General features: G+C 39.5%; 4 protein-coding genes across 6 annotated transcripts in view; 3 read left to right on the top strand and 1 right to left on the bottom strand.

The window, feature by feature from the left end:
* The first annotated feature begins 40 nt into the window (after positions 1-40).
* LOC108075883 (uncharacterized) lies at positions 41-358 on the top strand. The gene has a single exon (XM_017168489.2). It carries the CDS (start codon positions 41-43, stop codon positions 356-358), a length of 318 nt encoding a protein of 105 aa, XP_017023978.1.
* A 607-nt stretch (positions 359-965) lies between these two features.
* stol (voltage-dependent calcium channel subunit stolid) overlaps positions 966-20,766 on the top strand; it is a 42,123-nt gene continuing 22,322 nt past the window's right edge. For 2 of the 3 annotated variants that reach the window (XM_017168482.3, XM_017168481.3), the window contains exons 1-3: positions 966-1,654; positions 5,781-6,423; positions 13,886-13,967. In XM_017168482.3, coding sequence (XP_017023971.1) covers positions 6,311-6,423; positions 13,886-13,967 — 195 coding nt within the window. In that variant the 5' untranslated portion in view covers positions 966-1,654; positions 5,781-6,310. Of the gene's footprint in view, positions 1,655-4,729; positions 5,413-5,780; positions 6,424-13,885; positions 13,968-20,766 lie in introns of those variants that run through there. The other variant, XM_070283422.1, reaches the window with a different exon arrangement.
* Positions 6,908-7,452, bottom strand: LOC108075879 (uncharacterized). The gene is made up of 2 exons (XM_017168484.3): positions 7,246-7,452; positions 6,908-7,191 (listed from the first exon to the last, which is right to left on the bottom strand). The coding sequence occupies exons 1-2, from the start codon at positions 7,435-7,437 to the stop codon at positions 6,967-6,969; spliced, it is 417 nt and encodes a 138-aa protein (XP_017023973.2). The 5' UTR covers positions 7,438-7,452; the 3' UTR covers positions 6,908-6,966.
* LOC108075878 (uncharacterized) lies at positions 10,383-10,949 on the top strand. The gene has a single exon (XM_017168483.3). The coding sequence runs from the start codon at positions 10,469-10,471 to the stop codon at positions 10,853-10,855; it is 387 nt and encodes a 128-aa protein (XP_017023972.1). The 5' UTR covers positions 10,383-10,468; the 3' UTR covers positions 10,856-10,949.

Here is a 20,766-nt window from a genome sequence, read left to right as displayed (position 1 = left end):
AGTAAAAGTAACTAAAAGTAACTATATTTCATCATTTTCAATGGAGCAATCCCGAAAACGCCGAAGGGATGATCTAAGCTGCGATCTGACGTCCCTATCGAAGCGCTTCAGAGACCTGCATCTGGATCTGAACGGAGGCGGTTGCAACAGCATCATTAGCATCGGTAACCATCTCACAAAAATCGATTATACTGTTGCTTCAAAATGTAGTACTGGATGCCCGGCTGCGGCTTATAATGAGTACAACCCGGAGCTGGGTATCGATCAAAATCCAGGCTATTATGAGAAGAACAAGGTTCTGTTCGATCTGCATGCCGAGCGTGTCAGGCGCCACTGTCATTGTACGGCCCACAATTGATAAGGATTATAGCAAGACTGCAGCTTAAATACAAACAAATCCTTACTAAGTTCAATAATTATTTTGATTCTAATGATTATTTTGATAGTTCAATTAATTATTAATTTTATTTTAATAAATGTTAATTGCTTATATTTGAAATATTTTGAATTTGTTCAATTAGCAGCTTTAAAAATGTATTAACGGATAAATAATTAGCAAAAACGTGTATAAAAAATATAGCAATTAACATTGTTCCTTTGTTTAACATTCCTTCCATTAAACAAATTTAAACTGAAAAAAATTAAACCGCCAACATGTAAATATCGTCCTCGTATATATCGATTAGCGGTGAAACATTAACATCTGGCAGCATCAAATCAATGTTGCCAGTAGTAAAAAAATAAATATTTTTCTTATTTTTTATTGCCTAAATATGCTTAATAATTATTAAGAAAAACTATTTTTAAGCTTTTAAGTAAGTTGCAAATTCCATAAGCTTTTCCATTTAAAAAATGCTAGTTATAGCCAGAAATAAGCTATACTGGCAACACTGGCAACGAATTCGAATTGGAAGGAATCGAAACGGTTTCGAAAGCTCACGAGAACCACCACTCAGTGGCGAGAATCTGGCGAGTGTGGATGCGTTCCGAGCAGAAACCGCGACCAAAACGAAATTCAGCCCCAATGCAAGAGGGCTGTGGGAAAATAACATCCGAAACGCCGTTTCCGAGCAGAGCAACAACCAACTTAAAGTGCTTATCCCTTAATCGTTGCCCGAAAGTGGAGTTTAAAGTGTTAACAGTAAACGGGGGCGGCCTAAATTAACCCGCTAGTTCAGTGTTTTAAGAGCAGAATTAACACAAATCCACTGCGAAATCTCTGTACCCCCGCAGGATATACCGTCGAAAGCCAAACGTTGGAAAAAATCCAATACAGATATATGTGTGTGTATATATGTGTATGTATGTGCGTGTGCGTGTGGCAGTGCGTGCGCCTGTAGTGGTGCAATATTTGTGAGCGCCAAAAAGCCGAAGAGACGAAGCCGCGCATTCAAATAAATCTCTCGTCTCTCTCCGTTTCTCGAAACTCGAATATCGAATCTCGAATCTCGGATTCTCGCGTCGCTTTCTCCAGTTCGAAAGTCGCGTATAGTAAAAAGTGTCAGCAAATCTTTTTGGCCCCCGCGTTGCGCCTCGCTGCACCACCACCCACTGAACCACCACCCACTGAGCGGCTGAAGGACTACTTTGTTTTTGGTCAAGCTTTTCGCACCCGTCTTCGAAATTGCGAAATTGGCGCGCACGGGAGCATCAAGTAAGTGAGAGCGAAAAGGATAAGAGAGAGAGAGAGAGTGTGTGTGTGTGTGAGAGAGTGGGGAAAATGCTCTCGCTTCGATTGCACAATAAAATGGGCAAAACAAAGGACCGAATACCTAACAAAGGGCAACACGAAATCACCAAATTCACATAAATTAGCCAAAGTTTCAATTGCGAGCAGCATAAATCAAAATTCGAGCATACAGTCGGCGTGGCGGGCGTCTGTGTGAGTGTTTTTAGTGTACGTGTGAGCCTGTGATTGCGCGCCCAAAAAAGTATGCTATGCCGCTTTACTATTTACTACTACGCACGCTCCCCCCATCACACAAACACACTCGCAGCAACACACGCACTCACACCAGCACATGGCACATAATAACGGCTTAACGTGTACTACAGCCCCACGCAGCTTACGCAGCTGCGTAAAATCTCAAGGCTTGACCAATACCTCGTAACCCCTGACCCTTGCCAGCTTCTCCTCCCCCCGATCACTCAGCTCCTGCCTCTCTCTGGGGTCTGGCAGCTGCAGACTTTTAAATTGGGTGTTCCTACTATTAATTCAAATATTTCTGTTTGCTTGGTTAGTTATAAGGAGGAATTGGTCTATAATCCCTTTTAAAAACCCCTTTATTATATAATAAAGAAGCGAGCATCTTTAAGAGCTTCCTTTCTGTCTTTAAACTCTAAAATTTCTGTAAATTTAGGATGTTGCATTATTAATGTAATAAAGCTATTATGAACCGATTTATTTGAGAAGATATATAATTAATGGAAATTACAAATTTGTATGCCTTTGAGATATGGCAATAGTTTAATAATTCATTATAACTATAGATTTAGATTTTATGATTTATGAAAACCTATAAATTAGTGCGCTACATACAATCGGTTAATATATCTTTTTATATTTTACTTAAAACTAACGAATACAAGATTTTTCTCTTCTATTAATTCAACAATAAAAAAGGGTTAATTATAAAAATTACGTATACGATGCAACCTTAGACATTTACATAAGTATGTTGTGTATTACCTTTATTTATTGACAGTAATATAATATAATCAGAATATAAACACATTATAAATAAAAACTGTTTAGGTTAACTAAGATTTTACAATTACATTTTTTATTTGTTTCAATTGGCTAATCTTAGCTTTCGTATAGGTATAAATTAAGATTTAGTAGTTTCCCATAAAATATCCAAATCTCGTTAGATTTTAAACAAACAGTCTGTGGATATGAAACTTGAAATATGACATGTGGCCTGGTTGCGTATAAGCAAACACAGAGAACAGATTTATAACTTATCAAACCGTTGTGCGGCCAGACACACAGACATATCCGTCTTTGGTTGTAAAAAGTTTTGTACGCGGCCTATTGAAATTTTCACAGGCACATTAATTCCATTACGAAAACTCCCAAGGCCATATTGCTTTTAAGCTGCCTTCGGGGCTGCCGTTGGTGCTTTGGGTCCAAACAAAAACGAAAAGTCAGGCCAAACATAAAAAGGCAAAAAGCAAACAAAACAGAGCGGCAAAAAAAAAAGAAAAGAAGAAAGAGGAAAAATTGGGGCGGGCGGTGTGGCGTATGCGCAGGATGTGGAAATGGAAAAAAGAACGGCAGGAGCTAGCGATATATGCGATATAATAAATCTTTTGTATAACACGCAAAACTTTATGAACGTGCGCCAACTATAAACTTTCACTTTTCAACAATGGCTTCGCCTCAGCTCGCTTGATGTTGCCTGACGTTTGCCAACGTTGCGTATACGCCATGTTGCACATGCTTTTATTTTTATTATCACTATTATTTTGTTTCATTCTTATCCACCCAATACCCTTGCGCAAAATGTGTACATTGATGGGTTGATCGGGAATAAGCGATCTGTTCAGATAGAGTATGTGCTGTTAGGTTAATGGATATCTGTCAAATGAACTGCAAATTACCAAGCTTTGCCATTCATTCAACCAGAATTTAATACAAATAAATTGGATAATAAATAATACGTTTTTTAATTATGAATTGTTATTTCCACTAAAGAGTTAGGGTAGTTTATAAACAAGAATTAAAAGCTTAGATGCCTTTTTAACCATATGTTTATTTAAGGAGAATTTTAACAGTTTACATATATTTGGGAAGGATTGATTTTTTAGTGATTATAATATAATAATTCTGTCATAGGCTTGAACACGACCCCTTTCTTTTTCAGTTGTCTTGCTGCTTTAATATGCTTTTTTGTAACTTTTCCTAATAATATTATTTAGTAACAAGAAAGAAAGCTAACTTTGGCCAGCCAAACAAAGTTTGTATACCCTTGCAGGTAACAATTAAAATATATTATAACTAAGCCAAAAATGCATTAATTTCGATTCGGAAAGCAGTTTTGTGTTAGTTTTTATTAATTTAAAAAAACTGCATAGCAAATTAAAAATTTTAAGAAATCAAAATTTTTGCCTATTTTTGAGAATTTTAATGATGTTACCCCTTATCAAATTTCGCAAAAATGGCCAAAAAATCGATTTCTTCCGGACATATCTAGAAAGATTCCCCTGTTGATGCTGATCAAGAATATATATGGTTTATGGGGTCGGAAATGATTCCTTGACTTAGAAAAATATTATTTTGTATTATAAAATCTGATTTTTTATATTAAAAAACTTCTTGATTTTTTTTTAATTAAAAATATCATAAATCGGCCAAAAAAGCATTAATTTTAAATCGGAAAACAGTTCTGTGCAAGATTTTCTACAGTTAATAAATCTGCATACTTCATTTAAAAATTTTAAAAATTCAATTTTTTATCAAAATCAAAAATTTTAATGATGTAACCCCTTATAAAATTTTGCAAAAATGGCCAAAAAATCGATTTCTTCCTGAAATATCTAGAAAGATTCCCCTCTTGATGCTGATCAAGAATATATATACTTTATAGGGTCCTTCACTGCGTTGCAAACTTCTGACTGAAATTATAATACCCTGCAAGGGTATAAATATAGTAATGGTTTTTAGTCTCATTTGAAAATTTATTTAAGGAAAATCTGGGTATTACCTATTTACTAGATTATTGTGAGCACATAGATTATTTAAATACCTTTCCCTGAGAATCAAAACCATGTGACTGGCAAAGCATCTCTGGTGAGCCTTAGTCTGAGCTGCATACTGTTCTGTTCAGAGTTCGCTGCTGTGGAGTCGTTGACTCGCCTTGCCTTCTGTGTGATGTCGCATCCCAAACGTGTATGGCGGATGGCGTTCCACTTCTGTCAAACTTTTTGACGTTGAGGCGGAAGGGCGACGCGAAGGGAGTCGGAAAAGCGTGCGAAATCCGGTTATATACACATTTATTTAGATATGTGGCGGAGGCATGCACATGCGAGTGTCTGTGAGTGCGTATTGGCCGCAATAAATTGTCTTTATTTCATGCGGATGTGGACGTGGCTGTTGCGAGAGCGGGGAGGCAGGGCTTGCAGCATGTTTAATGAAAATTATTACGCGATATCCTTGGGGACGCAGCACAGCACACACACAGAAGCCCCAACACATTCGCATTCAGGGTTGGATGTATGGCTATGTGCGCCTTTTTAGGGGGTGGCATGCCAATACAAAAAGCCTCGCACACTCGCACACTGGGGACACACCGTTTTCTGGCGAAAGGAGTCCGAGTGAATGAGTGAAGGCGGCTTCCCACACCGCGCATGTGCAGCAAACCAAGCAGAGCGAAATTGGATTCGATTTCGAAAACATCCTGAAGTTACGAAGTGAGTTATGTGAATGAAGGGTGGGGGCTATGCGGGCGAAAACGCATTTCTAGGTCAAATTCACAGGGAGCCAGGGAAACAGCCCGCTTCCAAAGTTCCATCCATTTGTATTTTAATGCATATTTTTGGTCTGTTTGAGATTCAAAAATAAAACTATTTGTAAACTAATTGAAAATCAGTATGCTTTGTTTAGTGCAAGCGGGAAAAATATATTACAACCACAGTCAAAATAAGAGAATATTTCATACAAGTTTAGATACAAATGCCATATTATTGTTAAATATTTAAATATATTATTAAGCTAAATAAATTCGCCATTAAACTCTAAAAACTTTCACTAAACTGTCTCCTATCTCTTTTTTTTACAGCTCAAACACACAAACCTAAGCCACATATCAAACTACCAGCTCAATTACCATTTGTCACCAAAAAAATAACTGACCAAATAGCTTCGCAACAATGTTGAATGTACACGGAAAAAGCAATAAAAACTTTTGGCAGCACCAAATGTCCGGCTTAAAAGCGCTTATAGCAAGTATATGAAAATCGAAAATTGAAATTGCAATTAAGCTTGGCAAAACCAATAGCCACACACTAAAATAAGAACTTAAATTAACGAATTTTAGTTTTTCGAATCGATAAAAGCATCAAAAGTGTCAATAAATTAAAAAGGAAAACAATTTAAGCGCGAATTCGGTTTAATTTGTGAACTGCTCTGCGGCTTTATCTGCATATGTGCCGGGCACGCGAACACACTAAACAATTATACATTTTGAAAACCAAAAACCAATCGATAGACGGGCGGCGTACCCAAACAGGAGATTAAATCTGGAAGTATTCAGCACCAATTGATCCACATAGATACATACGCACACTACCGGTCCAAATACAGTTGAAAATGGAGAGCAAACAGTGGAGCTGCTTTGTGGCCATAGTGCTGGGCGTGCTAATATTCAAAATGCACATATTTGTCGCACTCGGCGATCAGGATGAGGATATACCGCACAACGAGTAAGTTTTATTCATCATCCGACAGGCAACACCAATATATTCAATTATGCATTTGCCAAACATTTTGGCAATTTCCTCAGACAGGAAATTAATTGTAAATTTGTTTATTCCCTGCCAACAACAAATCATCCTCCCTCTTCCTTCCCTCTCTGGCTCAGTTTTCTATCTATAATTTACCTAGCTGTTCGTCAACAGCTCAACAGACAAGCTGCTGAAACATTTATACAAATTGTTTAACGTTTCAACTGAAGGCCATTGAAATGTGCGTAGTAGAGATTGAAAGAAATTATTCGGTTTTAGTTTCTATTGAATAATTGATTTAGAAAATGTCTGGGGAGCCAAGCTAAACAAACAAATTAATTACAGCAAGTATTTTTCTATTTTTTTAAATTTTACAATTGAAATCAAGTTGTTCGGAAGAAAAGTAAAGCTTTCAGGAACAGCAGCCACCTCACAGTAATTAAACAAATAAAAAAAAAACGAATGCTCTTCAGTTGTATTTGTATGCATAATGAAAACTTTGGCCAATAAATTTGATGGGTCTTAAAAATTATATCTATCTGTCGTGGCCCAGTTAGAACCATAGGAGTACCAGTTGCCAGTATAACCATCCAAGGGGTTTTTAACACTTGGAGATGTTACAACAAGGATCGGCTTTTTTGTTGTTTTATAGATCGGCAACCATTGTCCTATTTGTCCCGCAATCTGTTTGGCTTGGTACTTTTCACGAAGGCACATTTTGAATTTTTGGTCCATGAAGTAGCCATTCTGAAAAACAAGATCGAAAAATTAAAGTTTTCTTGTTACCGGACGCGATCTCACCGGGCATCCAGGAGCACTCCTCCGAGGCCGCAGAATGTTATTATCGGGCATGCAGGCAGCTGTCTCAACAATCCAGATGAATCCTAGAGCACACATAATGTCTGGCAAAACAGAGGATGCCGGCAAAATAGTGGATGAAGGCAACACTGTGGATTGCAGCAGCGGTGGGGCTGTACTCGCCAAGCTAGTCATTGTTGTTCTACTGAGCATATTGATACATATGGCCCAAGTATGGCTAAAGCAGCTTAGACACGCGTTAATGGGAAGTTTTGAGCCAAAGGTCAGGTACAGTGGCTTGAAGTACTATGAGTATAATTTATTAAAGTATATAACCTTTATCAGAGGTTTATTATTACTATTCATACACTCAAAAAGGTTTTAAAAATTAATTATTAATTATTAATATAGCTAGCACCTGAATTTCTGAATATCTTTCCAGTTTTAGAAATGTTTAGCTTCTTCGATGACAATTAAAATTCAGGATTCAACTTAAAAAATATTAAAATAAAGTAAGAAATATATTTAAAAAATATTAAATATATATTTATCTGGAAGAAAATAAAGAAATATTTGTCACTCTTTCAGTTAAACCATTTTTGCTTTCAATTTTACCAAATAAATGTAGTCCAAAATCATTCTTGAATTTTATATAGTCTTAAAATTGACTTTAAATCGCCTCATTTAGCTTAAGTACTGCAATTATTTTGATTATAAATTTGTTCATGCATCATCAGGACTTTATGTATACCAAAATCTCTTGTGCGAAACTTTAGCCATTCGTTTGCCTTTATGGACCAATTTATTTATGATTATTACACTGTTTACCACATAGAGATTGAAATAAATGTTCCCACTCCCTGTGCCCGCTGACATTCATAGTTATAGTTATCGGCTTAGTGCCAGAAGCATATTGAGGGAAAATGTCCTCGATATGGGCAGTTTCATTAAAAATGTGCATAAATGAAAAATAATGAGTGGCAGGCCATCAAAGAAGGAGGTTCTTGCCCCCACATTAAGTATACGCCGGGTAGCCGCCACAAGACGACTATGAACTTGATGTAGGAAAATTCGAATTATATTACTCAGAGGACGAGATATTTTTTGGCTCTCATACATGTAGGTATTTGTATATGTTGTACTCAGACGTTGACGATATGGTATATATGCGTATCTAATGGATACATAATAGGATTTTGCAATTAGCTTCGCACGGTGACTGCGAACGTGCGGCGGGGGTGTCGGTGGGTGGGGCGCTGAGGTGATGTCGAGGAGTAGGGGAAAGGCAACACACGTAACCGCAACGTTCACTTGGCTAATTAACCCAAAAACCAACGGCCATTTGCAGGCAAGGACAACTGCCTGCTGATGGAAACGGAAGGGGGTTGGCGGTTGGCACAGAGACCAGAAAACGGAACAGACACACTAAGTGATTTTCTTTTCGGTCCCGCTTTTTATATCTAATGTAACTTTTATTTATTGAAATTAGTTTCGACGAGCGGTTTTTATGGCTAAAATTCAATTAGTTTGCTGAGGCTTCTGCCGTTTGCGTTAATATAATTATGGCTTATTGAGCGGAACTCTTAATATTTGTTTAATATTATTTATAAATATTTGTTTATTTTGGCAATTATTATTTCCCCTTAAACAAGGACTTTGTCAACATTTTTCAACTCTTTAAAATTCGTCATATTCTCGTCCGTCTTGGGCCGCTGACATGCTGTGGCACATGCGTAAAATAAATTTCATTAATCTGAAAAGCAAACTTTTGCTTTCGCTGTTGCTTTGGTTTCATTCGGCTCGGCTTTTCCTTTGCCTCTCCATGTTGCCATTTGCTTTATGTCACTGCAGAAATTCAATTAAATTTATTTCAACTTTTGCTGGCAGGCGAAAAAAAAAAAGAAAAGAAAAACAACTTGGGCCTCCAGTTGCCTTGACGGTCCAGCTTTGACGATTATGCTTCGGCATTGGGCGATGATGTTGAAGAAGAAGTTGGTCCTGCTCCTGGTCAAGGCAGTGGTTAGTCCTTTTCGGCGCCGGGCCCATTGCTTTTGATGTGACTGACCCAAATCGGGCTCTCGAGAGTCGAGAGCGTTGTTTTCTCTCGCCATGGCGGCACTTTCTTGGGTCGAACTGGGCCCATTCATTTGCCTCATTTTCAGTTGCAGTTGCCATTTTAATGCATGCCTCGTTTGCTTAAGCATCCGCCAGCTTCTCCTCCTCCTCTGGCCTCTCCTCCAACTGGGGGGCAGTTGCATTGACAGCTGCCCTGCTCCCGCTGCTCTTGACAACAAAATGCTTCTCTGGGTCACGTGCCATGGCCAGAAACTTTTCAGGGAGGACAAAGGGGACAGGCTGTGTCAACGAGGATGTTACATGATTCGAATTCTGGGCGGCCTGCGGATGAGCGATCGATTCAAGAGCCAACTCAACTCGGCTGCAAATTAATCGAATTGGAAAACTTTCCTTACGTGTTCTTCTTTTTAATTTTAAAGGCTCTTCTCATTTAAGGGATTTCTTTGTTTAATGAAAAGAAGAATCAAATGAAGAATCTATAGATAAACGAAACGGAAGTGGCATTAATGAAGCTTTATAGCTTCATCATGATTTCAGCCAGATTTCGTTTCAGCAGACCTTCGTTTAATCGTGTTGTTTTTTCCAGCCGGATCTGCAACTGGCACAATTGCTGCTTAAAACCATTCTGCATTTGAAACACTGCGCTGTGGATGCCTCTCGTTGGGGCGTGGCAGATCTAATTACCGTCGAGGCAGCTTAAAAGAATAAATAAAGCAAAATCAACAGAGAGGGGAGCAAACAGAGCGCTAACTACTTATGACAAATGACAGTGAAAGTGCATTAAGCAGCAGTTAAGCCGGAGACACAAACAGAAGCGGCTGCCGTGCCCCGTCTAGCGCATTATTTTGGTTTTTATTTTTCAGCTACCAACTACAACTGTAGCACAACTGAGGGTGTATGGTGTGTAATTCACCCTTAGTTGTGCGAGCATTTAGGTGGATTCTGAATTAGCGCAGAACACGATAAATTCATTTGCAAAACTTTGGCTTGGGTAGCATGTGAGGTTCCGAGATTAAGAACGACTATATCGAGAAAGGAAAGGCTGCTAGTCACATTTTTATTTAAGTCAAACGTCACTTCAATAAACTTATATCTAAACTTCATTTACAAATAAGAAAATTCAGACAAGCCAACGAAAATTTGTAGTAAAATGAATCGGCAAAGAATCATCTACACGGATATAGCGATCGTTAGCAAGGCTATGAGGGCCATGGGAAAGCCAGTAACCGTTGAGGAGATCGCCGATCACTTGACCAAGTTATTGTGTAAAACTGATTGCGGACTTGAGGAGGATATTAAAATGGTGCTGGAGAACTACCAACCCTTGGGATACTTCCAACGGAAAGGTGATCTGTACAGCCTTCCTGCCGAGTTATTGGCCATAATGAACGAACTGGAACGCGAAAAGAAACGCCAAACTGTAGCTTCCCAAAATGTAGTAGCAAAGCCCCAGGAACCAGATGAAGTATATGCCCGCGCATCTCACATGGATGTTTCCAAGTCCTTGACCTATCCATACTTGTATCGTTTTAGCTAGGCCAAATTTGGCTACAACCGATCAATATTTGCGATGTCTTTTGCTAACATTTATCATTGATTTTAATAAAAACCTTTACTGAATGTAAATGTTAAATAAAACAAGGTTTTTTATCATAAAAAAACCAATCTAGTTTGTAAATAAACAGCGTAGCTTTAATTTAAACCCAAGCATATCCCTCTTGGGGCTAGTGATGAGCATTCCATATGGGTGAGCTCGAATGCTTTGATATAGTTAGCTATTTGATGGAATCGAATTTAAGTTCAGTTGAAGACAGTCACTCTCTGGGACATACAGACTAATACTAGTACACCGGCACACGTTGAGGGCGCATTGAAGTGCGCTCTTGTGATTGCGCATTCAAGTCTGCTGGCAGCGGCACAAGGGGACTCATTTCAATTTCAATGATGCAAAATGGCAAAAACCCATTGACCTACTCCTCCAGCGGCAACCACACTCAAGGAAAATCTGGGGAACATTGGTTAAAGTCATAAGGAATGGTGACGACTACAAAGAAATTATGAATTAGGTATGTCTAAACAGTCTTTTAGATCGAAACTGTTGGGTATTTTGTTTAAAGAGGCTATCATTTTTAGCTTTACTAAATAAATTAGTTTCTTAATACATTTCTTTGAGTGCACATCCATCCCATTTTCACCTGCCTTGGCATAAACTTACTTGGCCGGCAAGAAAAGTGAAAAACTGCACAGACAAACAAGGCAGAAGCCGGCGGGGGTAAAAGTGAAAAATGCAATGGAACGAAACTAGTTCGATAGCTTCAGGTGTAGCTGCACAGGTATATGGTACTTGAGCATGACGTACGTGGTTGGTTCGTGCTCAAAAAGCTGAGACAGAATAGAAAGTCACTACAAATACACCTGGAGCGCTCTTCGCCTCATTTTCACATGGACATAGTTATAGCCATTGTCAAGTTTCTGGCCGTGCAGCAAAAAAAATCTAGGTAAAGCAAAATGTGACTATTTTGTTGGTGTGGCCAGCGGCAGGAGGAGGAGTCAAAAGAATCTGCAAAAAAATGTCTTCTACTTCAGGCCAAGAGGATGACGTTGATGGCCTTTCATTGCTGTTTGCTGCTTTGGACCCGATTCTCAATGTTTTTTGTCCCTGCTCCTCCTTCAAACGTGCGCATATGAATGGTGCTGCCCCCACATAGATTTTCCGCATGAGGTGGGTCTGGCGAAGATTCGGCAAGGTTCTTGATAGCATTTAACTGGCACAGGAATGTTAGACTTAGTCCCAGGGCGAATTTCGTTGTGCATGCTTTCTGATATGTTTGCTAAAGAAATTGCCCGAAAAGTTAAGCAAATATTTCGTCAACACAAGACCAGTATTATTTTCTGAGTACTCTCTATCCACGACCACTTTTTTAATCGAGCCAGAAGGTGGCTTCTTTGTATATATATTTCAGTTTTCTTGTTCTTTAAGAAAGCAATAATCTTTTATAGCTTTATCAAACTATTGATTGAGATTATATTACACTACCTACTCTGTTTTAAGAACCATTCTTGTCGACCAACACCAGTTGTGATTTCATTCAAGTTAACTCATATCATTTAACTCGAATGCCACTCATTCAGCAACCTCTGTCAATTCGATTCTTTTATTTCCAGCATACATGTATGCATGTATAGTGCTTGGTGCAAGTCTCATTTAATTATCATCAGTTGACCCCAGCATCTCTGAGCCGGCTCTTTGTTGTTGCCCACCATCAGCATTATCCAATTTCAATCACTTTGTTGGCCACTTTATTTCGCTTCATTGTTTACGCTTTCATTGCTGCGGGCCAAGGGGATGCGAGGGGGGCGAGAAGGATGTGGTCCTGCGTTCTGCTCCTCGGGCTTCCGTTTATAATACAATTTTCATATAATTTAAATTCATTTTTGGCATCGCCCGAGCCATAAAACTTTGTCTGCCGCCGCTTGACTGCAGTTGCACTTCCGTCCCTCGCAATCTGCTGGCCTCTCCTCTCTCTCGCTCGCATCGTATCGGTGCTTTCTGCCCCCTCTGCTGGCCATATAAACATGCGCTTATTTTGTATCTAGATGGGGAAGCTGGGTCCTTCGGTTCCTCCGATTGCTTCGTTCCTTCGCTCGTTCGTACGCCGCCGGCTCAATATAATGAACATTGCGTATACGCAACGTTGCTGCGGTTACTGGCGCCCGAGCACGAGTTTTTGCTTCGCTTAAAACCCCAGTAGTGTCTCCTGTGCCCTCCTCTGCCCCGTCGTATTGATATTGCAGATAATGCCATAAAATTGTGCAAATATTTTCGGTGGCATTATTTTGCATGGTCTTTGCTCTGGCTCAAGTTGACTTTGTTTCGTTCTGACTTTTTCTTAATATTTAATTTTTTTTTTTTTGTGGCTAGAGTCCTGGATTTTGCGTGCTTGTGCTTTATTTTCAATTTGCTGTTGCTTTACACAGAGTCGCAGTCCCACACCCTGACTCCCTCTCGTTTTATGAGCGCTCGTTGTGTTGCTTTTGTTTTGCTTTTGACTTTCGCGTTTAGATTATAAATGTTTGGCAAATGTTTTCACAATAGTTGGCTGTTGGTCCTGCCGTTATCCTGGCAGTTGCCCTCCCTTGCCAACGGTCTATCCGTAATGAGTTTTGTCGCTGTCTTCAGTGTTTCTCAAGTGAGTTGGCTGAAATCTTTTTGTTGGTTTTCATCTTTTTGCCCGGATAACGCAGAGGAACTTGTTGGCAAATATTGAAGAAATATTTGCCTTAGGAGCATTTCGTTTAATGACAACAACCCTGATTGCTTAATGAAAGATTTGTATGCGTATGCGTAATGAGCAGGAAATAATTTATGCGCAATTTTAAATCCATTTTAATTGATTTTTAATAAGCCACGTATCGATGAGTTTGCAAATTGTTGGGGGCAATGGTTCAAAATACGTAAAATAAAGTCGTTCTTTTTTTTAAGAGCTTGTAAGCTACTTTCAGATATTTTATTTCAGACATTAAATATGTATGAAGGTAACTCATTTATATTGTTTCTCTTTTGCAGAGTTCGCAACTGGGCCCTGAAGTTCGGCGTGGACTTGTGGGAGTTTGGACGTCAATTTACCAAAATGAATGAGATCAAAAGTGTAAGTAATTACGAATGTCATATGGCTAGGACTAAGCACGCACATTGGTTGGCCCGATAATGCAGACATATGTATCAGATAATCCCAATACATCGGCCTGGCTAATGGCTCCGATTGGGCCGTGGGCATGTCTGGTCGGTCTTTGGTTTGGTTTAGTCAGAACAAATACATTTAAGCTCTGCGGGCACTTAGTTGAACTTATCGATAAGGCAGAATTTATCGATAAACGCTTTGAATGGCAAGGCTTAGTGGAAGCTTAACCAACAAATGCGTCAATTTTTCGTGTTTTCCTTTTGGCGCTCTTATTTGGCTCCTTTGTCGTTAGTTGTTTGTTGCTGCCCTAATGCAATTTAAACACAAATAAGGCTAATTGGGGGGCACTGCGGGCCAAAATTGGAGTCGGGCACATACACACACATACGTATAATATGTGTGTGTGTGTGACTGGGTGCTATCTATGTTAATAAGCCCGCCTCTGTTTGGCTTTGCTTGACTGCGTGGTCTGCGGCGGAAGATGGCGGATGGCGAATGGCGGATAGCGTCTGTTGGATGTTGGATGATGGTGGGCTCCACGGATGGCACCCCATTCCCTGTCAGTCGCGTACTTTCGCGTTTAATCAGACGTGCAGTGGGTTGCCTTTATTGTGCGAGTGTGCTGCCTGTGATTATGTGCGAGAAAATCGCTTTTATGCGGATTTACATACACAACTCTTGCGGCAACTTTCCCTTATAGCGGGCTTGCTTTTTATATACCCTGCAAGCCGATTAGTCGGAGGTAAGTCTTACCGGGTCATAATCAGACGAAATCCAAGCAAAACACATTGCTCTTTCCTTTGGGTTATGCAACATAGAAGGACAACCAGGACTGGCATTCGTAACTTATAAATAGTTTCTAGCTTGTACATTTATCTAAAACTTATTTTATTTATTTTATACGAGTTTTTATATATTCTTTCCTCTGAAATCCATTTCAAAATTTTAAATATATTTTATTGAAATAAAAAAAAAATGTAAAATGTAAAAGTAAATTCAAACTAAATTCTAGTCTGGAAACCTGGTCTTCACTTCTATTTAAAATATAGTAATGACTAAAGTACTAAAACTCCAAGGTTCCAAATCAAGTTTAAAGTACAGCCATCCCAGTGGAACTCATAAAACACTGGGCGATTTGGGCAAATTTTCGACAGCCCCACACTAGGGTATAAATATCAGTAAAATTATACAGAAAACCAACCACATTCAAGCTGAATTCGGGGAATTACTAGGGAGTTGGAGCCTGAAAGGCGGCTAAAATGCAAATAAATTTGCTGGCTGTGACTGTCATTGAGTCTGTAATTGTCAAGTGCCTTGTTGCTGTTGCTCTCCTCTGGCCCGTTGTTGTTTTTCGTGTGCGGGTGTATGTTATCATAGGTCCTGTTGTTGTTGTTGTTGTTGCTGTGGCTGAGAGTGGGTGGTGGTGTCGGTGCTACTGCTGCCGCTGACAACGTTTGTTTGTGTTAATTTAAAGCGCACTCCGCAGTACGATGGCAAAAAACGGAAACCTACGCCCAGATTGAATTAAATATCAAGTATACGCGACGTTGTGCGTGGGGAGAATGGTCTGTGCGTGCGTGTGTCCGAGTGTGTGTGTGTGTGCTTAATAAACATTATATCATACCATTTTGTGCGTGTGCAAGTTAATCTGTCCTTCTGTCCGCTTGTTTGTTTGTATGCCTGCGTGTTGTCAGCGGTTGGAGTCTGTGCCGCCCTTGTTAACGCCTTTGGCATCGGTATCAACCTTCGATGCCTCGGCCACCGGCAAGGGCTAATAAATTGAAGGCAATATAAAATAATTGACAAGCCACAATAAAATAAAGAGCTCACTTGGGCTTCGAAAAAGGTTTTGGTTTACACAGCGTTTTAAAATCTGAAAGTAATTAATTTCTCGGGGGTGAATGCTTCAATTTATTTATACGAAAATGTGTTAAACTAAACATTTCTAAAAAGCTCAACATAGTAAGTGAAAGGATTCTGCTTAATCCAGTTGGTAAAGTTGGTTACATTTATGTAGACGCTCGGAAAGATACCGCTATGAGAATTGACATTCCAGAGGATCCTTTTGAGGATTCCTATTAGACACATTGACCAAAGTAATTATAGTTTTTATATGTTATATATAAAATATTGACATGTCCCTCTGACAATATTAATTAAATAATTTCACTTCCGTCCAGACGTCATCTCCTTTTAGATCCCTTGCTGACACAGTTTTGTTGTTCTATTGACTTGACTGTTGTCCTTCAAAAAAATGCTTTGCAATATAATAAAAAAGGGGAAAAAAAAGGAAAATTAAAAAGGAAAGCGGCAATGCTGTGGGTGTGGTCCATCCACCCTCCATTCTCTGCTCCTTCTCATTTATCCGCTTTTTCTCGTTGTTTTTGTTCTGCTGTTGCTGCGTGTTTTTTTCTGTATTTTCCATAGCTGCTTTTTCCATTTGGCATTTTAAAGTAGCATAATAAAATGTAAAACAAATGCAGCGCACACGTTCAGTTATGCGAAAGGCGTCGCGCAAGGCACAACAAAAAGGAACAACAGGCCAAGACAAAATGGCTGCCAGGAGGCGGCACAGTGTGTGTGTGTGTGGATGCCTGTGCGTGGCGCATATTCATTTATTTTATTTTCCCTATGCCTCTAGCTTGGCGTTTAGCGCTGACTAGCTGAAAAAGTATCTACCTAAGCCATGAAATATGTTCTTCAGACGGAGAACAACCTTCAGCAGGTTGCAGTCTCTTTTCTGTTTGGTCGAATGTGGCATACTCTTTTTTTGCGTTAATAGCAAGTCTAACATATAGAGAGTGACTGTATATAAATAGTTGTTTTTAATTCTAGGTATTTGACAGATAAGGTTGTAAAAAATCCAATATATAAAAAAAATATATTTACCAGACTTAAAAATTGTTGACGGTAGCTTGAGATGTTTTCTTTTTTAAGAAATACACTTAGGTTAAAGGTAATCTAAGGTTAAAATACTTATTTGTGGGGATTTCAGCAGAAAATCAGCACAAATTTTTCTAGAAAAGTCATAATAGAAAAAATACATTTTAAAAGTTAATTATTAAATTTAAAAAGAAACCCATAAAGATTGCAAAAGAGAGAGCATATTTAAAAATACTAAGTAATCGTTAATTTATTTAATTTAATTTAATTTTGATGTTTTAGGATTCCAGCCAAACGTAAATATACAGATTCTGATTAAACCATATTTCTTTATTGTTCAGATTCTAAATCATATCTTTTCGATCGTCATTGAAAGTGACAAGCGCAAAACATAACCTAAAAACAAGAAAAGGGCTACCATGTCTGCCTGTCAAACTTAATGTCCTGACATAAAGACTGACAGAGACGGACAGACATCATCGACAACGTGACAGTACACAAAGTGTTGCATATTTACGCAGAGCAAATGACAGGAGCACGCTCTCTCTCTCTCTCACTTGTTCCTTCTCCCTCTTGCTCTTCTGCCGCCATCTTGCTCTGCGTATGTGCCGCCATAACGGCAAATGATGATGTGTGACTAACGGTGTTTGTGATAATGAAGTGAAGCTTGTGTGATCATTGTCAGCCATCTCTCTCTCTCTCTCTCTTTCTTTGCTTTAAAATATGGGTCAAATTTTAGTGAAAATTGGCTTTCTCGTTCTCTCTCTGTGCCTTGCAGGCCAATAAATTTAAGCGTGCTCTCGTTTTGCACGTAATACAAAACTTTTTAGCTTAAAAAAAAGTGTAAGAAAAGAAAACTGGTGCGTGCCGTCGTTTTTCTTCAGCGTTTAGCCTTCGCTTTCCCTCTCTGTTTTCCAACTTCCACTTACAGTTCCCTATTTTATTTTTCACCAGTGTCGGTTCCGCCTGTAAGTGGCATGCAAATTATTGTTCCCGGTTCCGAGAGCTTCTTTACCCGCCTGTACTTGGCACTCTAGTCGCAGCTGATTGAAGGTAAAAGTAAACACAATGCAAGCCGAGTTCATGCAGATTGCCATTGCAAAAGGAGAATCTCGAACGGGCAAAGGACTTTATAATTTCGAAAATGCCGGTGAAAGTATAAACAGTATACAGGGAGGAAAGATGGCTTTGTCAAGATTAAATCATTTTACTCGTTTGAAAATCAATTAATGGTTATATTCTTTATTAACCATTTGTAAACTTAACTTGAATTAAATTCTAATGTATTTAAACTTGGACACCTTTTACTTCCATTAACCACCTATACTTTAGTATGAATTCAAAACCTTTCATCTTCTTATAAAATATCTTTAGTTACAATTATTTATTGCATTCCTTTATGCATTTTTTAGATCCCCTAATAATTCAGAATATTCGAATTTTCTATTAGTTTTAAGCAAAAAGGATATGAGACCTCAAAAATATTTCTCTTAATCCCATGCTCTTTCAATCTGCTTGCCATTTGGGTATGTCTATGCAATTATAATTTTTGTGAGCCGGGGTCTGCAACCCAAAATGCAGATTGCTGGTCATTTGTTTAGGCAAGTGGTTGCCCACCCACTCCATTGTCCCCCCGACCGCCGGGAAACTCCCGCTCTCCATTTGTCGGATTTGGTGACAAATACAAAGGCCTTGTTGAGGGCAAAGCGCTGAGCTTACGCCTTGTGGGCGAACTGGACAGGGTGGACAGGGAGGAAAGTGGAGGCTGGTGGGACAGTAGATCGAGGTGGTTTTGTGTGTTTGGCTAACTAAGTGTGTGGCGAACAGTGTTGCGGACTGCAAAGAGACTAATCGTAAATCAAGGCGACGACTCGGCGACGCACTTGAGGGGTCCTGGGGCGCAGAGTCCGAGCTCCACTCCTTCGTGGAACAACTCCTCTGGCTTTTGAGCGGTCCAAAATGCACTGGGGCTGCAGAGCCACACAGTCCTTGATCTGCTCCCTATACATAAACCCATATATATATATCTATTCTTATATATGTATATGCAGATGTACATATGTCTGTGTGTACAGTCAGAGCTTGTCTATGCAAATATTTAAGTCTGTTGTTGTCGTTTGGTTACGAAAATGCGAGCATGACATACAGCTGCCGACAGACAAATGTTTAGCGGAGCGGAGTCTTGCCTGTCCTTACTGAAAATATAAAGTAAATTAAATATTAATTTCAGCAAATCCATCGGGGATTTTAGTATATATGTATAAACTGGCAGGTAGAAGTACCTTACGTCCCAAAAGAATATGTGCTCAATTATGTAAAGTCTGAAAAATGACATGCTAGTAGTTTTATTAATATATTAATTTAAATAAATTATTTCTTTATCCACTGCAACCTTTCCTTTGTTTTGTAGTCTTACTGTTAATCCGCTAAAGTCAGTGAGTGCTTCGTTTTAATATTAAAAACACTGTAATTATAAGTTCAATGCAGCACTCACACGTAAAAAATTATAGAGCTTATCAATTAAGGGAATTTACAGCCTCAAAAAATATATAAAAGATCTCATTAAAAAAAAAGCTTAAGCATAGAATAAAAAACCAAATCCTGCAATTACAAGAAGTTTGTTTGAAAAACAAATCTCCGCCTTGCTGAACAGGGAAACATGGGCGTTGATGCGGGACACTGTTGCTCCATTCTGAAGGGAGAGTCGGAAACCGGTGCTGAAGGGCGCCAGCGACATCTTCATTAAAATCTAATTAGCGCATTTTTTGACCAGACCCTAGAAGCCAGACCGTGGCACTGAGGTGCTCCGAGTTCTGAGCTTGCTCCGCCACTTTAGCGCATAATCACTTAGACAGGAGAAAGCCAGGACGAAAGTCAATATACCCAGCAGTCTGCACTGACTACACTGAGAAAAGTTGCACCAGACCTAAATTTCTTTTATTGATAAAATATAATATATTTATAAATGGTTAAGCTTTTCCTGGAACAAATGATTCAGACATTTCAATCAACAGCTTCAAGCCATGAGTTGTGACTTGTGGTAGCTATAAATCTAAATGATTTTCGCTCAGTGTGCGGCTTCAGGTAGCCGATGCTGCTGTTGCATCTGCTCCTGCATGCGTAAGCTGCTTAACTTGTGCTGGAATTCAACAGGAGCAGAAGCCAAAGCTCAGGAATGCTCCTTATTCGCTCGCCGCCTCTGCCCCGCATCTACTCCTCGGATGTCCTTGCTCCATTTAAAGTTTTGCACTGCAGCTGCATACGCACCCGACAGGGGGAGGGGGCCGCCCGAGGGCTCCGCCTTGCGCAGCATTTTCGAATACCAGAGTCAACCGCAAAATGAAAAACTTTCTATGGCTGCTACTGCTCCTGCCACTGCTGCTGCTCTCGCTCTTCGAGTGCTACCCATATTGTATACATATTGTATATAGTTTTTGTACCGCCAAGCCCCCCGTAACTCCCCCCGCCCTCCTCCTCCTACTCCTCCTCGGCAGGACTCTCTCATACACACACGCGTGCGTCCTTCAGGCGTGCATTGCATTTCGATGCTGCTCTCGTGGAAATTGCTTTATAAAATGTTGCCATCGCATAAAAGTTGGGTGAGGTTTTTGTGGGCGTGGCCGCAGCAGCCCCAGCTGCTATACCACCTAGTCATGGCTAACATCTTGCGCGTCTCCTCAGATATACATACATATAGAACACTGCGTTTTTCTCCATTGATCCTTTTTTGCGGCGCTGCGGCTTGTTGCTTGACATCCTTTTAATTTGCAATGCCACGTCCAGCGCCTTTTCGATTTTTATTACGCTCCACCACACTCTCTTTTCCTCTCTGTTCTTTTTTTTTTGTTTAACTATTGGCTTTCATTTGGCAATAGTTTGCTAA

Source organism: Drosophila kikkawai, chromosome 2L (assembly GCF_030179895.1).
Source record: "Drosophila kikkawai strain 14028-0561.14 chromosome 2L, DkikHiC1v2, whole genome shotgun sequence".
In the NCBI taxonomy this organism is placed as follows: domain Eukaryota; kingdom Metazoa; phylum Arthropoda; class Insecta; order Diptera; family Drosophilidae; genus Drosophila; species Drosophila kikkawai.
The sequence above is the reverse complement of the archived record's forward strand: the minus strand, read 5'-3'. Positions and strand labels throughout refer to the sequence as shown.

What these genes read in the sequence shown, in the direction of transcription:
- LOC108075883 (XM_017168489.2), top strand. Translation starts at nt 41, where the DNA reads ATGGAGCAATCCCGAAAACGCCGAAGGGATGATCTAAGCTGCGATCTG.
- LOC108075879 (XM_017168484.3), bottom strand. Translation starts at nt 7,437, where the DNA reads ATGACTAGCTTGGCGAGTACAGCCCCACCGCTGCTGCAATCCACAGTG. An exon ending in GGAGTGCTCCTGGATGCCCG is followed by an intron (nt 7,192 to 7,245) that starts GTGAGATCGCGT and finishes CTTGTTTTTCAG; the next exon opens with AATGGCTACTTCATGGACCA.
- LOC108075878 (XM_017168483.3), top strand. Translation starts at nt 10,469, where the DNA reads ATGAATCGGCAAAGAATCATCTACACGGATATAGCGATCGTTAGCAAG.